This window comes from Phyllobates terribilis, unplaced genomic scaffold (assembly GCF_046119375.1).
Source record: "Phyllobates terribilis strain yellow unplaced genomic scaffold, ASM4611937v1 Scaffold_1__5_contigs__length_1240528914, whole genome shotgun sequence".
Classification (NCBI taxonomy): domain Eukaryota; kingdom Metazoa; phylum Chordata; class Amphibia; order Anura; family Dendrobatidae; genus Phyllobates; species Phyllobates terribilis.
The window spans coordinates 237456907-237475042 of NW_027362761.1; the positions used below are offsets into that span (position 1 = coordinate 237456907).

The 18136-nt window shown below is 44.4% G+C and overlaps 1 protein-coding gene across 2 annotated transcripts in view; it reads left to right on the top strand.

The window, feature by feature from the left end:
* The first annotated feature begins 410 nt into the window (after nucleotides 1–410).
* The window catches only part of LOC141255692 (Y+L amino acid transporter 2-like), a 76018-nt gene continuing 58292 nt past the window's right edge, over nucleotides 411–18136 (top strand). The window contains exons 1-2 of one of the 2 annotated variants that reach the window (XM_073671117.1): nucleotides 411–545; nucleotides 17301–17844. In XM_073671117.1, coding sequence (XP_073527218.1) covers nucleotides 17340–17844 — 505 coding nt within the window. In that variant the 5' untranslated portion in view covers nucleotides 411–545; nucleotides 17301–17339. Of the gene's footprint in view, nucleotides 546–8609; nucleotides 8755–17300; nucleotides 17845–18136 lie in introns of those variants that run through there. The other variant, XM_073671116.1, reaches the window with a different exon arrangement.

Consider the following 18136-nt stretch of genomic DNA (forward strand, 5'->3'; position numbering starts at 1 on the left):
TACAGCAGCCCTTCAGCTCTGGTTAATAGACGATGGTCGTCGGCACTGACAAGTCCTAAGGTGCATATTCCAATCAGCTAGAGCATTATTGCTTTCACCTACGTTATTCCAGAGCGTGTTATACGCCGCTCTCAGCTGTAGCTAATGGAGTGGGCTGGTTAGATAGATTCCCTATTAGAGCAGATAGAGAACGTGGCTGGATTATAGGGTGAAGCATGGGGGAAAGTAAATGACAACCTGATCATACTAGTGGAGGACAGGCTGCACACAACACAGGACGTTCAGTCCGAGCCAGCAATGTAAAGCTCCTCTCCGTCTTCCTGTGGTTGCTAGGACAGCCCTGTTTACTCAGCACATCATTATTAATTCATTGACCATCCCACAAACAATGCCTTTCTACCCGGCAGAACTCCCATTTTTTTTCGTTACATCCTCCCTATGTAGAGAAACTTCTTGTTTTTCATTCTATATGAAGAACAGGACTTCCCACTTCTGACTTAATATGACAGCTCGGAGACCGAGAGGAATGTAGAAGCTGTAAACAGGTAGGGTAAGTCATCCCTCGTGTCCCGGGCAATGTAAGGCCAGACCTACAGAGAAGGAGCAGTGCACTTTATTCCTGGGCTCCGCTTCTCCTCAGACTGTCTAGGGCTGCATGACGCATTGCAAACAATGTCAGTGGCGTCGCACTGCGGTCTGCGTCGCAGGCGACTTTGCCATCATAGACTTCAATGTAAGTCACGTGCTGTGATTCGCCTGTTCCTTTACACACAAATCGGAGCTCTATCAATGTCGCACAACTGTTTGCACCACTTCACACTTGTTGTCGTGTGACACATATCAGTGTGTATCTCATGTAGTCTTTGGACTATGAACTGTCTTTGTTTTCGTCTTATGCATTAAAGGGGCACTAAAGTCACCCGTACATGTCAGACTGAAATAATGGTGCATATAAATGTGCCGATTTCAGCCAATCAGTGCACCTTAACGAGGTCTGATCGATTATACACAACCGCTAGTTTACTGATCTGCTTATATAGGACGATGAACAATAATGGAGACTGAATGATCATCAATACGACTGTTCTGTCCCCATAAAACATCCTGTTATCAGCAGTACATCTCCTGTTTACATGGGACAATGCACTGCCGATTACCATGTTTTTTTTGCAGGCATAAAAAGATCTGATCACCAGACAAATTGATGATTGCCGGCCTTGGTTACAAGGACCGATTAATTATCTATGCACCATAAATAGATCCTGTATCTCCTGGTTAGTACCAATGATCTATGCGTATGAACCACTTGGGCATCTGATTACGAAAGGGTTATTTTTTCCCTTTTAATATGTAACCTAAGTTATGTGCAGGGTCACAGATGTCTGCCCACCTCCCCATAGGAATGTACAGTTAAAACCAGAAGTTTACATACACTATATAAAAAGACACATATACATGTTTTTCTCAATATATTACATGATATCAGAATAAACCTTTCCCGTTTTAGGTCAATTCTAATAATAATAATCTTTTAGGATCAATTAGGATTACCATCATTTTTAATATTTGCCAAATGCCAGAATAATGAGAGAGAATGTTTTAAGGCTTTTTTATTACTTACTGCAAAGTCAAAAGTTTACATACACTAAGATTACAATGCTTTTAACCCCTTTACTACCCAAGGTGGTTTGCACGTTAATGACCAGGCCAAATTTTACTATTCTGACCACTTTCACTTTATGAGGTAATTACTCTGGAACGCTTCAACGGATCCCCCTGATTCTGAGACTGTTTTTTCGTGACATATTGTACTTCATGATTGTGGTAAAATTTCTTCGATATCACTTGCGTTTATTTGTGAAAAAAACAGAAATTTGGTGAAAATTTTGAAGATTTTGCAACTTTCAAAATTTAAATTTTTATGCCCTTAAATCAGAGAGATATGTCACACAAAAGAGTTAATAAATAACATTTCCCACATGTCTACTTTACATTAGCACAATTTTGGAACCAACATTTTTTTTTTATTAGGGAGCTATAAGGGTTAAAAGTTGACCAGCGATTTCTCATTTTTACAACAAAATTTACAAAACCATTTTTTTTAGGGACCACATCACATTTGAAGTCACTCTGAGGGGTCTTTATGACAGAAAATACCCAAAAGTGACACCATTCTAAAAACTGCACTCCTCAAGGTGCTCAAAACCACATTCAAGAAGTTTATTAACCCTTCAGGTGCATCACAGGAATTTTTGGAATGTGGAAGAAAAAAATTAACATTTAACTTTTTTCACAAAAATGTTACTTTAGACCCAATTTTTTTTATTTTTGCAGGGGTAACAGGAAAAAATGGACCCCAAAATTTGTTGTGCAATTTCCCCTGAGCACGCAGATACCCCATATGTGAGGGAAAACCACTGTTTGGGCGCACGGCAGGGTTCAGAAGGGAAGGAGCGTCATTTGACTTTTTTAATGTAAAATTTGCTTGAATAATTAGCGGACGCAATGTTGTGTTTGGGGAGCCCCTGATGTGCCTAAACAGTGAAAACCCCCCACAACTGACACCATTTTGGAAACTAGACCCCTCAGGGAACTTATCTAGATTTGTGGTGAGCACCTTAAACCTCCAGGTGCTTCATAGAAGTTTATAACATTGAGCAGTAAAAATAAAATTTTCACATTTTTCCCACAAAAATGTTTTTCAGCCCCCAATTTTGCATTTTCATAAGGGTAACAGGAGAAATTGCACTATGCAGTATGTTGTGCAAGTTCTCCTGAGTAAGCAGAGACCCCATATGTGGGGGAAAACCACTGTTTGGGTGCACGGCAGGGTTCGGAAGGGAGGGAGCGCCATTTGACTTTTTGATTGTAAAATTTGCTTGAATAATTAGCGGACACCATGTTGCGCTTGGGAAGCCCCTGATGTGCCTAAACAGTGGAAACCCCCCACAGGTGACACCATTTTGGAAACTAGACCCCTCAGGGAACTTATCTAGATGTGTGGTGAGCACCCTGAACCCCCAAGTGCTTTACAGAAGTTTATAACATGGAGCAGTGAAAATAAAAAAATCTAACTTTTTCCACAAAAATTATGTTTTAGCCCCAATTTTTTTATTTTCACAAGGGTAAGAGGACAAAAATGGAACCCAAAAATTTTTGTGCAATTTCTCCTGAGTATGCCAACACCCCATATGTGGGGAAAATACAGTGTTTGGGCGCACGGCAGAGTTCAGAAGGGAAGGAGCACTGGGTGACTTTTTCAACGCAAAATTGGCTGGAATTGAAAGCGGACGCCATGTCGCGTTTGGAGAGCCACTGATGTGCCTAAATAGTGGAAACCCCCCACAAGTGACCCCATTGTGGAAACTACACCCCTCCAGGATTTTATCAAGGCGTATAGTGAACATTTTTAACCCAGAGGTACAACACAGAATTTGATAATATTAGGTCATCATATTGAATAAGTTGTCATTAGTCTTGAGCTCAAGTGCTAGCTACTTGAGTTTGCATCGGGTACTCAGGTATGCACCAAGTATCTTTGGTGCTCAAGTGACATGCTCGAGTCCCCGCCCGCATGTTTCACGGTTGTTAGACACCCAAAAAAAACATGTGGGGATCGCTCGTGCATGGCAGGCAATCCCCGAAAGGTTTTTTGGCTGCAAAGCCTATGGGGCGGAGACTCGAGCATGTCACTCAAGCACCCGCAATACTCAGTGCATACCCGAGCACCCGATGCAAACTCAAGTAGCGAGCACTTGCGCTCAACACCAGTCGTCATATCGTCATCTTTTTTTTTTTTAGTTTTGAAAAAAATCCCAACCCTAGCACAACCCTAACCCTAGCACAACCCTAACCCTAGAGTTTATTTTTTACGCCGTTCCTCGTGCGGTATAAGTGATTAGACGACTTTATCCTTCGGGTCGGTGCAATTACAGCGATACCAGATTCAAATCGGGTTTTTATGATTGACTGCTGCCACATACTTTTTTGCAAAATCTGTTTTTTGCATCGCCATATTTTGAGAGCTATAATTTTTCAATATTTTGGCCGACAGAGTCATGTGATGGCTTGTTTTTTGCGGGACAAGTTGACATTTTTATTGGTGCCATTTTCAGGCATGTGACATTTTTTGATCGCTTTCTATTCCGATTTTTGGGAGGCAGAATAAACAAAAACCAACAATTCGGGAATTGTTTTTTTTTACATTTATTTATGCTGTTCCGCGTGTGGTAAAATTGATAAGGTAGCTTTATTCTTCGGGTCAGTACGTTTACAGCGGTACCACATTTATATCATTTTTCTATGTTTTGGCGCTTTTACACAATAAAAGCTATTTTAAAGAAAAAATTATTTTTTGCATCGCTTTATTCTGAGAGCTATAACTTTTTTATTTTTCGGCTGATGGAGCGGTATTGTGGCTTGTTTTCTGCGGGACAAGATGATGTTTTCAGCGGTACCATTTTTATTTATATTTGTCCTTTTGATCGTGTTTTATTCCATTTTTTGTTTGGCGGTATGGTGATAAAGCATCGTTTTTTGCTTCGTTTTTTATTTTTATTTTTTATCTTGTTCACTAAAGGGGTTAACTAGTGGGACAGTTTTATAGGTCAGGTCGTTCTGGACGCGGCGATACCAAATATGTGTACTTCTATTGTTTTGTTTTGTTCATAATAATATTTATTGATGGGTACATTTTATTTTTACTTTTGGTGGATTCTTTTTTTCTTTTTTTTTTATATTTTTACAATTTTTTTCTTCATTTTTTAACACTTTTTTTACTTTTAAACTTTGTCCCACTATGGGACTTTCACTTTTTTTTCACTCTGATCGCCTGTATAGCATAGGGATGGAGCACCATCCCTGTGCTATACAAGGCTGTCAGTGCTGCAGATGCAGAAGATACTTTGGTCATGCACTGCGCATGATCAAAGTATCTTCCTGCTGTCTGGTGACCCAGATGTTGTCATGACAACATCCGTGTCACCATGACAACCACAGAACCCGGCCTCAGACAGTGCGGGACGGTGGGGAAGAGGTGAATATCAGAGCTTACCTCCGCAATGTTGCAATCGACTTCGATCGCAGCATTGCGGCAGTTAATGTGTCGGGAGCGGTGCGAGACCGCTCACAGCACATAGCACCGGCGGCGATCGCGCCCGTACAGCCTGTGTGTGGGCAAATTCAACAGGGCGTACTAATACGTATCAGGCTCTTAAGTCCCAGGGCGCAGATACGTATTAGTACACCCTTGGCTTTAAAGGGGTTAAACAATTCTGGACTGCCCATATGATGATGTCATGTGTTTGGAAGCTTCTGATAGGTTTTTTGGCAACATCTGAGTTAATTGGAGACACACCTGTGGATGTATTTTAATGCACACCTGAAACACACTGCTTCTTTGTGTAGCATCATGGGAAAGTCTAAAGAAATCAGCCAAGATGTCAGGAAGAGAATGGTGGACTTGCACAAGTCTGGCTCATCCTTGGGTACAATTTCAAGATAGCTGAAGTGCCTCGTTCATCTGTACAAGCAATTATACGCAAGTACAAACAAGATGGGAATGTCCAGCCATCATACCGCTCAGGAAGGAGATGGGTTCTGTGTCCCAGAGATGAACGTGCTTTGGTCCAACATGTGCATATCAACCCAAGGAAAAAAACAAAAGACCTTGTGAAGATGATGGCAAAAGCTGGTAAGATTGTGTCAATATTCACAGTGAAACGAGTACTGTATCAACATGGGCTGAAAGGCCACTCTGCCAGGAAGAAGCCATTACTCCAAAAGAAACATAAAAAAGCCAGATTAATGTTTGCAAATGCACACAGGAACAAAGACCTTAATTTTTGGGGACATGTCCTGTGGTCTGATGAAACTGAAATTGAACTTTTTGGGCATAATGACCATCATTACGTTTGGAGGAAAAAGGGAGAGGCTTGAAAACCTAAAAACACCATCCCAACTGTGAAACACGGGGGTGGCAGCATCATGTTGTGGGTTGTTTTGCTGCAGGACAGACTGGTGCACTTCACAAAATAGTTAGCATCATGAGAAAAGAAGATTATGTGGCAATACTGAAGCAACATCTCAAGACATCAGCCAGAAAGTTAAAGCTTGGGTGGAAATGGGTCTTCCAAATGGACAATGACCCAAAGCATACTGCCAAAATGGTAACAAAGTGGCTTAAGGATAACAAAGTCAACGTTTTGGAGTGGCCATCACAAATCCTTGATCTCAATCCTATTGAAAATTTATGGGCAAAGCTGAAAAAGCAGGTGCGAGCAAGGCGACCTACAAACCTGGATCAGCTACACCAGTTTTGTCTGGAATTGTAGACCATTCTTCTTTGGCAAACTGCTCCAGGTCCCTGATATTTGAAGGGTGCCTTCTCCAAACTGCCATTTTGAGATCTCTCCACAGGTGTTCTATGGGATTCAGGTCTGGACTCATTGCTGGCCACCGTAGAAGTCTCCAGTGCTTTCTCTCAAACCATTTTATAGTGCTTTTGGAAGCGTGTTTTTGGTCATTGTCCTGCTGGAAGACCCATGACCTCTGAGGGAGACCCAGCTTTCTCACACTGGGCCCTACATTATGCTGCAAAATTTGTTGTTAGTCTTCAGACTTCATAATGCCATGCACACGGTCAAGCAGTCCAGTGCCAGAGGCAGCAAAGCAACCCCAAAACATCAGGGAACCTCCGTCATGTTTGACTGTAGGGACCATGTTCTTTTCTTTGAATGCCTCTTTTTTTTTCCTGTACACTCTATGTTGATGCTTTTTCCCAAAAAGCTCTACTTTTGTCTCATCTGACCAGAGAACATTCTTCCAAAACGTTTTAGGCTTTCTCAGGTAAGTTTTGGCAAACTCCAGCCTGGCTTCTTTATGTCTCGGGAAGTGGGGTCTTCCTGGGTATCCTACCATACAGTCCCTTTTCATTCAGACGCCGACGGATAGTAAGGGTTGACACTGTTGTACCCTCGGACTGCAGGGCAGCTTGAACTTGTTTGGATGTTAGTCGAGGTTCTTTATCCACCATCCGCACAATCTTGCGTTGAAATCTCTCGTCAATTTTTCTTTTCCGTCCACATCTAGGGAGGTTAGCCACAGTGCCATGGGCTTTAAACTTCTTGATGACACTGCGACAACGCAGCGCTTCCGCAAAATAATTGGTAGTGCTGCATTTTTTTCCGCAATGTTAATCCGCAGCGGAAATTTCCGCAGCATGTGCACAGCACATGCGGATTATCATTGGGTAACATTGCTGCCCTTCTGCCATGCGTTTTTAATGCGTTTCCGCAGCTGCAAAAACGCTGCGGAAATGCATTAAAAACACATCGTGGGCACACAGCCTTATTCTGATTTCAAGTCAGATATTGAGAAAAAACATTCATATGTGTCTTTTTATATAGTGTATGTAAACGTCTGGTTTCAACAGTATATGCATGTATGACTGAGCCTAAAATACATTTAATGACCAGATCAAGGGGTAAGAAAAATGTGTAAAGCCTATACATTTTTGTTGTGCACTTTAATGCGATCTATTGTTCCCAGTTATCAGTCATCTGTGCCCAGGAGAGGCTGCCTGTAGTGTTTTTCAATGTAGCAACTTACAAACTTACAGAGGTCCAGAAATATTTCCATACATACCTGGATGACATTAGTGGCTCTTCTGATGCTAATTATAGGATTAGCATAACTTTCATCACATTTCTAGTCATAAAGTCCCATTTACATAGAGCGATGGTCAGTGAGCATCCCCAGGTTGTGATATGGGTAAGGGTGCTATCATACTGTGTTCTTGCCCACGTTCAGTGGCCTTGTATCTGAACCTCCAGCAAATCGGGATTCGGGCATATGCGCCAATGGGGCCATTGACTATGACAGTGCCGACAGAGTCACCGTGTGCTCAGTAATGCATTATTTTCGGGCATATATGCCTACTGGAGGCTTATACGCCCGAATTCCATTTTTGCTGCGGGGGGTTCGAACTCAAACCTTGATGGGGCCACTGACTGTGGACAAGAACGCAGCATGAAACTGGCCTAAGACCCGTAGACAGAGATGCTACAGATGTTAGACGCAATAGACAATACCTATCTAGTCTCTGCATACTTTATTTTAGGGTTTCCATAGAACTGCACATTGTATGTTCTCCTAGTGTTTGTGGGTTTCCTCCAAAGACATACTGATAGGGAATCTAGATTGTGAGTCCCAATGGGGACAGTGCTGATAATGTCTGTAAAGCGCTATGGAATATGATGGCGCTATATATATATATACACTTCTGCTATCTTCCTGAGCCCCCGTGTGTAGTGTAGGGCTAATGTCCCCCGTGTGTATGGCAGCATTACTGTCCATAAAGGAGGCTATGGGGTCGCATTCTCTAGGAGATTTACCAGTAATATAAGAGGCTTTCCCAGGCTGGAGAGGGCAGGGCACTGGCTGGAAACCCCCCACCCTGGTCACTATGCAGGGTGCGGGGCTCCTGGGGGTCGCAGCATCACGGACACTTTCCTCCTCACCTTCCTCTCCCGAGTGCTCCCTGCCCCCCGCTGTCTCCATCCACCTCCCCCCACTGATAAGAAATGCTTTCTCCACAACTCTCAGAATTCGCTGAGTGATCTTGTCTTCTTTCGAAATCCTGTTGTTTCTGTACCTTGCCCCCTCCTCCCGGCTCTCAGCTACACGGGCAGATCTCTGTGCGCCGTCTCTCCAGTCCCAGGAGCAGCCGAGGGCAGCAGAAGGCTTCGAGGAGCAGTGAGTGTGACCCGACCCCTGTCAGGACTACCCCTAGCCCTCAGGTTACACCCACCCACCAGTGTGCCCACCATATCCCCCACACCTCACATCACTACACCTACCCCTCAGGTTACACCCACCCACCAGTGTGCCCACCATATCCCCCACACCTCACATCACTACACCTACCCCTCAGGTTACACCCACCCACCAGTGTGCCCACCATATCCCCAACACCTCACATCACTACACCTACCCCTCAGGTTATACCCACCCACCAGTGTGCCCACCATATCCCCCACACCTCACATCACTACACCTACCCCTCAGGTTATACCCACCCACCAGTGTGCCCACCATATCCCCCACACCTCACATCACTACACCTACCCCTCAGGTTACACCCACCCACCAGTGTGCCCACCATATCCCCCACACCTCACATCACTACACCTACCCCTCAGGTTATACCCACCCACCAGTGTGCCCACCATATCCCCCACACCTCACATCACTACACCTACCCCTCAGGTTACACCCACCCACCAGTGTGCCCACCATATCCCCCACACCTCACATCACTACACCTACCCCTCAGGTTATACCCACCCACCAGTGTGCCCACCATATCCCCCACACCTCACATCACTACACCTACCCCTCAGGTTACACCCACCCACCAGTGTGCCCACCATATCCCCCACACCTCACATCACTACACCTACCCCTCAGGTTATACCCACCCACCAGTGTGCCCACCATATCCCCCACACCTCACATCACTACACCTACCCCTCAGGTTATACCCACCCACCAGTGTGCCCACCATATCCCCCACACCTCACATCACTACACCTACCCCTCAGGTTACACCCACCCACCAGTGTGCCCACCATATCCCCCACACCTCACATCACTACACCTTCCCCTCAGGTTATACCCACCCACCAGTGTGCCCACCATATCCCCCACACCTCACATCACTACACCTACCCCTCAGGTTACACCCACCCACCAGTGTGCCCACCATATCCCCAACACCTCACATCACTACACCTACCCCTCAGGTTATACCCACCCACCAGTGTGCCCACCATATCCCCCACACCTCACATCACTACACCTACCCCTCAGGTTATACCCACCCACCAGTGTGCCCACCATATCCCCCACACCTCACATCACTACACCTACCCCTCAGGTTACACCCACCCACCAGTGTGCCCACCATATCCCCCACACCTCACATCACTACACCTACCCCTCAGGTTATACCCACCCACCAGTGTGCCCACCATATCCCCCACACCTCACATCACTACACCTACCCCTCAGGTTACACCCACCCACCAGTGTGCCCACCATATCCCCCACACCTCACATCACTACACCTACCCCTCAGGTTATACCCACCCACCAGTGTGCCCACCATATCCCCCACACCTCACATCACTACACCTACCCCTCAGGTTACACCCACCCACCAGTGTGCCCACCATATCCCCCACACCTCACATCACTACACCTACCCCTCAGGTTATACCCACCCACCAGTGTGCCCACCATATCCCCCACACCTCACATCACTACACCTACCCCTCAGGTTATACCCACCCACCAGTGTGCCCACCATATCCCCCACACCTCACATCACTACACCTACCCCTCAGGTTACACCCACCCACCAGTGTGCCCACCATATCCCCCACACCTCACATCACTACACCTTCCCCTCAGGTTATACCCACCCACCAGTGTGCCCACCATATCCCCCACACCTCACATCACTACACCTACCCCTCAGGTTACACCCACCCACCAGTGTGCCCACCATATCCCCCACACCTCACATCACTACACCTACCCCTCAGGTTATACCCACCCACCAGTGTGCCCACCATATCCCCAACACCTCACATCACTACACCTAGCCCTCAGGTTACACCCTCCCACCAGTGTGCCCACCATATCCCCCACACCTCACATCACTACACCTACCCCTCAGGTTATACCCACCCACCAGTGTGCCCACCATATCCCCCACACCTCACATCACTACACCTACCCCTCAGGTTATACCCACCCACCAGTGTGCCCACCATATCCCCCACACCTCACATCACTACACCTACCCCTCAGGTTACACCCACCCACCAGTGTGCCCACCATATCCCCCACACCTCACATCACTACACCTACCCCTCAGGTTATACCCACCCACCAGTGTGCCCACCATATCCCCCACACCTCACATCACTACACCTACCCCTCAGGTTACACCCACCCACCAGTGTGCCCACCATATCCCCCACACCTCACATCACTACACCTAGCCCTCAGGTTACACCCTCCCACCAGTGTGCCCACCATATCCCCCACACCTCACATCACTACACCTACCCCTCAGGTTATACCCACCCACCAGTGTGCCCACCATATCCCCCACACCTCACATCACTACACCTACCCCTCAGGTTATACCCACCCACCAGTGTGCCCACCATATCCCCCCACACCTCACATCACTACACCTAGCCCTCAGGTTACACCCACCCACCAGTGTGCCCACCATATCCCCCACACCTCACATCACTACACCTACCCCTCAGGTTATACCCACCCACCAGTGTGCCCACCATATCCCCCCACACCTCACATCACTACACCTACCCCTCAGGTTATACCCACCCACCAGTGTGCCCACCATATCCCCCCACACCTCACATCACTACACCTAGCCCTCAGGTTACACCCACCCACCAGTGTGCCCACCATATCCCCCACACCTCACATCACTACACCTACCCCTCAGGTTATACCCACCCACCAGTGTGCCCACCATATCCCCCCACACCTCACATCACTACACCTACCCCTCAGGTTATACCCACCCACCAGTGTACCCACCATATCCCCCCACACCTCACATCACTACACCTATCCACAGGTTACACACACACGCACTAGTGTGCCCACCATATCCCCCCACACCTCACATCACTACACCTACCCCTCATGTTACACCCACCCACCAGTGTGCCCACCATATCCCCCACACCTCACATCACTACACCTACCCCTCAGGTTATACCCACCCACCAGTGTGCCCACCATATCCCCCCACACCTCACATCACTACACCTACCCCTCAGGTTATACCCACCCACCAGTGTGCCCACCATATCCCCCACACCTCACATCACTACACCTACCCCTCAGGTTATACCCACCCACCAGTGTGCCCACCATATCCCCCACACCTCACATCACTACACCTATCCACAGGTTACACACACACCCACTAGTGTACCCACCATATCCCCCACACCTCACATCACTACACCTATCCACAGGTTACACACACACCCACTAGTGTACCCACCATATCCCCCCACACCTTACATCACTATACCTAGCCCTCAGGTTACACCCACCCACCAGTGTACCCACCATATCCCCCCACATCTTACATCACCTATCCCTCTACCTCCTGCACCCACATAATATACTCAGTGCATGTACCCCTAATGTTACTGCACCCACCGTGCCCTCCATACACCGTACATCACTACACCTATCCCTCTGCCTCCTACACCCCACATCACATATCAGTGCATGTACCCTTCACATTACACACACACCCACTACTGTCCCCACCATACCCCTCCACCATCACTACATAGTCATTGTGCTCCTCCTATTACACATATATTTGTCAGTGTACCCACCTTCCCCACTTGCCCTGGTACCTGAACATCACTGCTTACAGTCTGGTCCCCACAGACCCCTAACCTTCTGGTGATGACTGGATCTATCCCACAGGCCGTGTCACCTCAGTATTACCAGGACCACTCTGTTAATGCCTCTACTCTGAAGACATTCCCACCATGCTGATGCTTTTACTATGGATATTCTTGTACAAGGAGCGTATTGTATATTTCGCTGCTGATTAATAATATACCAGAGATCACAGGTTTGCTCCAGGATAGCCACATGTGTAAAAGATGATTATTAGGGGATCTATGGGAACCCATCATTAGGATCGTAGCTGTGAATGCTGATCAGACAATGCCCTACATAATAGAGATACTAGAATTGTAGCTATAATCTGAAGTGACTCAATGCGAATTAAATGTAATCTCTATAATGATTAATAAGACTTTTATTGTGCCCAGATAGCGGATCTGGTGATTGGTGGAGGATCCCGAGCTCACCCAGAATGCAGTGTATGTGGTTATTAGCCTTGATTGGTGCCAGGGGCAGTGCCAGGGTCACAGCTGGTTGCTGTTGTTTATACCTCTGGGAATACTTATCAGGACATTGATCTCATAGGCTGCGCATTAATGACTAACTTCCTAGAATGTCATAAGTAAACTTATCATTTACTTAAAGGTGAAGCTGCTGCCTCAGGCATATTTTATCAAGCATGCACAAAACACATTAGATCAGACAATGTGATATTTGTGTCACTTTAATGTGTATATTTTACAAGGGTTGATGGCTGCCATGGCAACGATGACCATTAGAGTCAACTATAAGGTGACCGACAGTGACGGGACTGGCTTCTTGTCACTCCTCTCTTTTAGTGGTGTTTTTGTATAACTGTAATTGTCATGCTTGTTTTAGCTGTTGTTAGGCTCATATACAAGGCTCAATCAAATACTGCTTGTTTCAAATGACGACCTGTACAAATATGGAAAATAATCAGGGTTTAAAAAAGTGAGAGAAGGGGATCTGAAGGGGCATAGCTAAGAGGAGGCAGGCTGGCCATGTGCCCTGGGTGCTGGATGCTAGATGGAGAAGCTAAGAAGTCACTCTGCCTTGACCAAAGATTTCATTTGCGGCTTTGACTTTCAGCAGTGACATTAATATTTGCCCCAGATAAAGGAAAGCCTAGCTTTACTTCAAGATCCAGAAGCGTAAAGGGGTATTCCCATCTCCAAGATCATATCCCAATATATAGTAGGTGTAGTAATAATAATATTAGCAAATACCTCCAATTACAAATGTTGTATAGTTCTTCTGATAAGCAATGTCATTTACCCCATGTGCAGGGCATTGCTGTAGCTTAGTTACCAATGGTTACGAACACTAACAACCGGTCACTATATGAGTGGTTGTAACCATGGATACCTAAGCTACTGCAACATAGTAAGCGACATAGCTTATCAGAAGAACTATACTACATTTCTAATTGGAGATATTTGGTAATATTATTATACCTCCTACATATTGGTATGGGATCTTGGAGATAATTCTTATTTATTTATGCTTACATACAGTTGAAACCAGGAGTTTACATACACTATATAAAAAGACACATATGCATGTTTTTCTCAATATCTGACATTAAATCAGAATAAACCTTTCCCGTTTTAGGTCAATTAGGATTACCATACGTTTTAATATTTGTCAAATGCCAGAATAATGAGAGAGAGAATGTTTTAAGGCATTTTTATTACTTACTGCAAAGTCAAAAGTTTACATACACTAAGATTACTATGCCTTTAAACAATTCTGGACTGCCCATATGATGATGTCATGTGTTTGGAAGCTTCTTTTTTTTGGCAACATCTGAGTTAATTAGAGACACACCTGTAGATGTATCTTAATGCACACCTGAGACACACTCCTTCTTTGTGTAGCATCATGGGAAAGTCTAAAGAAATCAGCCAAGATATTAGGAAGAGAATTGAGGACTTGGGTACAAATTCAAGATACCTGAAGGTGCCTCGTTCATCTGTACAAACAATTATACGCAAGTACAAACAAGATGGGAATGTCCAGCCATCATACCGCTCAGGAAGGAGATGGGTTCTGTGTCCCAGAGATGAATGTGCTTTGGTCCGACATGTGCATATCAACCCAAGGACAAAAGCAAAAGACCTTGTAAAGATGATGGCGGAAGCTGGTAAGATTGTGTCAATATCCACAGTGAAACGAGTACTGTATCAACATGGGCCAAAAGGCCACTCTGCCAGGAAGAAGCCATTACTCCAAAAGATAAGATTAATGTTTGCAAATGCACACAGGAACAAAGACCTTAAGTTTTGGAGACATGTCCTGTGGCCTGATGAAACTAAAATTGGAACTTTTTGGGCATAGTGACCATTGTTACTTTTGGAGGAAAAAGGGATAAACTTGTAAAAACTAAAAACACCATCCCAACTGTGAAACACGGGGGTGGCAGCATCATGTTGTGGGGTTGTTTTGCTGCAGGAGGGACTGGTGCATTTCACAAAATAGTTAGCATCATGAGAAAAGAAGATTATGTGGCAATACTGAAGCAACATCTCAAGACATCAGCCAGGAAGTTAAAGCTTGGGCGGAAATGGGTCTTCTAAATGGACAATGACCCGAAGCATACTGCCAAAATGGTAACAAAGTGGCTTAAGAATAACATTATTCTCATTATTCTGGCAGTTGGCAAATATTTCAAATTATGGGAATCCTAATTGACCTAAAACGGGAAAGGTTTATTCTGATTTCATGTCAAATATTGAGAAAAGCATGCGTATGTGTCTTTTTATATAGTGTATGCAAACTTCTGGCTTCAACTGTAGCACCATCATATCATATCAGAGCTTTACAGGCATTGTCATCACTGTCCCCATTGGGGCTCACAATCTACATTCCTTATTAGTATGTCTTTGGAGTGTGGGGGGAAACTGGAGAACCTGGCGGAAACCCACACAAACACAGGGAGAACATACAAACTCCTTGCAGATGTTGTCCTTGGTGGGATTTGCACCCAGGACCCCAACGTTGCGAGGCTGCAGTGCTAACCACTGAGCCACCGTGCAGTTGAGAATACCCCTTACAGCCCCCACCAATGGCAACAACTAGGGTCTGTACCCAGCCATTCTTGAGAGTAGCGGTCCCCATACACATACAACTTATTTTTATCCCAAGATCTATTGATTAAAATGTACTTTAAACGTTTTTAACTTGTAAGATGATCTCATACCCTAGGGTGGATGCAACTTATAGGTCTTGTTTGGCTAATAACTGTAATAATTATTGAAATGGCCAGAAAAATAGCTGGAAAACAGTAAACATACAGGTAAAATAACTGACTGTATAAATGAGGCTGGGATCAGGATTGGCTCTGAGTGTTATAGATAAAAACATGATGGATTATTGGCTATCTCTTATTTTTTGGAATTATACAGGGTTTCCTAGGTCATTAGATAAGGGCCTATGGCTTTCTGGACACTGCAGATAACAGTCTGCTATCGGTTTGCTCATTTGGAGAGACAGGAACAATAGCAATGCGTGTAGCAAGTCCTGTCATTGGGATCTCTGGGCAATTATAAAATGTGCAGTGGCAAAGTGGTAAAGTGGCATACATCACCCAGTACTCCAATTGTAAAAAAAAGATATATACACCATGGTATATGACTTTTTTAATGATCCACTGTACAAGAATGCCAATCTTTTCTATATAATAAAAAATGATATATAGAAGTATACCACTCCGGCGGATGCCAAAAGTTTCTCTCTTGCCCCTTGTGGGGTTAAAGGAGCCCTATGTATATGTTTGACTTTATTCTGGGGACTTTTCTCACTTCATATACCATATTTAGGGCTGAGACATGGTCTTCATTAGATTCAGGAGAATGCCAAGAGTACCTTTAGTTGCATTTTAACACCAAGGTAATAATTAAACAGAAATGGCATTACTATAGGCATCAAGCTCAAGATTCAACTAATCTAGTCTTAAAACGGAGAGATGAGCTTCTCATGAGAATTATAAGTAACAAGGGCCAGTAGGCGCAACGGTACACTGGCTCCTACTAGATCAAATATAGCATGGAAATAGGTATTCTATACTACATAGTGTATAACAATGGTAGACATAGATATACTGTATGAATGGAGAGATGTTTGTAGGCTAGAAAAGCAGTATTTAAGAATTGGATCCCATCAGCCTGACTCCGAAGGTCTAAGAAAAGTAAACTTTCCTTTTGTTTTTATGTCATTCGATAGTGTTGGGTTGGTTACATTTTACGACTTTTTAAGTTGGAACTTCATTTAGTTCGAAAATATATTCCATTATGTTTTTGTTGACCTTTTTATAATTTTTTGTTATTTTGTATTACGTCAGCAGAATACCTGTAATGGCAAATACAACATTGTTATAAAAATACATTATGGCGGAGTGCTCAGTAATGTTGTATTAGAGGAACAAGACTATTGTGTACATTGCTACGATGATGATTTTAACTAGAATAGGTTAGATTTGGTATTTTCGGGTACTATCCCGATGTACCTAATTCTTTGGCTTTGGTCTTCTTTGGTGCTGCTCAGGTTCTGCGTCTTGAAAACTAACAGATTTGGAAGACTTACTAACCCTATCTAATATATAAATAGTTTAAGCTTAAACTAGAGAATTGTCTGAAAAGGACTCAATCCCTGAGTGTACATGCCTGTTTATATACACCTGACTGCTCGTTTTTAGAGTTTACAACGTGTAGCCAGCACTGAAGAGGTCAACCCTCTGCTGTAACGTTTTGATGTGTATGGCTTTTCAGCTCACCCTCTGACCTCTCCTATTCTCCTAGCTGGACATGCTGTTGTGCTGCTGACTCTTTCATTCCACCATGGGTATCTCCACTAAATACACATCAGCTGAAACAGAGGAGACAACTCCGAATGGAAAAAACGGATCTCCAACCATCTCCAGCTCCCAGGAATCCATGAAACTCAAGAAGGAAATCTCATTGATAAATGGGGTTTGTCTAATTGTGGGCAATATGATTGGCTCTGGGATTTTTGTATCACCAAAGGGGGTCTTGATATATAGCGCTTCATATGGTCTTTCACTTGTGATCTGGGCGGTTGGAGGAGTGTTTTCGATATTTGGTGCCTTGTGTTATGCAGAATTAGGCACAACCATTACCAAGTCAGGAGCAAGCTATGCCTACATCCTGGAGGCTTTTGGTGGCTTTATAGCCTTTATTAGGCTATGGACTTCTCTGCTAATTATTGAGCCTACGAGCCAAGCTGTTATTGCCATTACCTTCTCCAACTACATGGTGCAACCCATCTTCCCATCATGTGAGTCTCCCTACTCTGCAAACAGACTCTTAGCAGCAGCGTGCATAGGTAAGAATAAAATGATGTCAGGTTATGTACATTATATGATATTAACATGTATTTGGCTCTATTTACTGTGTATATATGACTAAGCTATATATAGCTGGAGATATAAATGAAATCTACATAAAATGTGTAATTTGTATAAATATATTGGATTACTTACAGTACAGACCAAAAGTTTGGACACACCTTCTCATTTAAAGATTTTTCTGTATTTTTATGACTATGAAAATTGTACATTCACACCGAAGGCATCAAAACTATGAATTAACACATGTGGAATTATATACTTAACAAA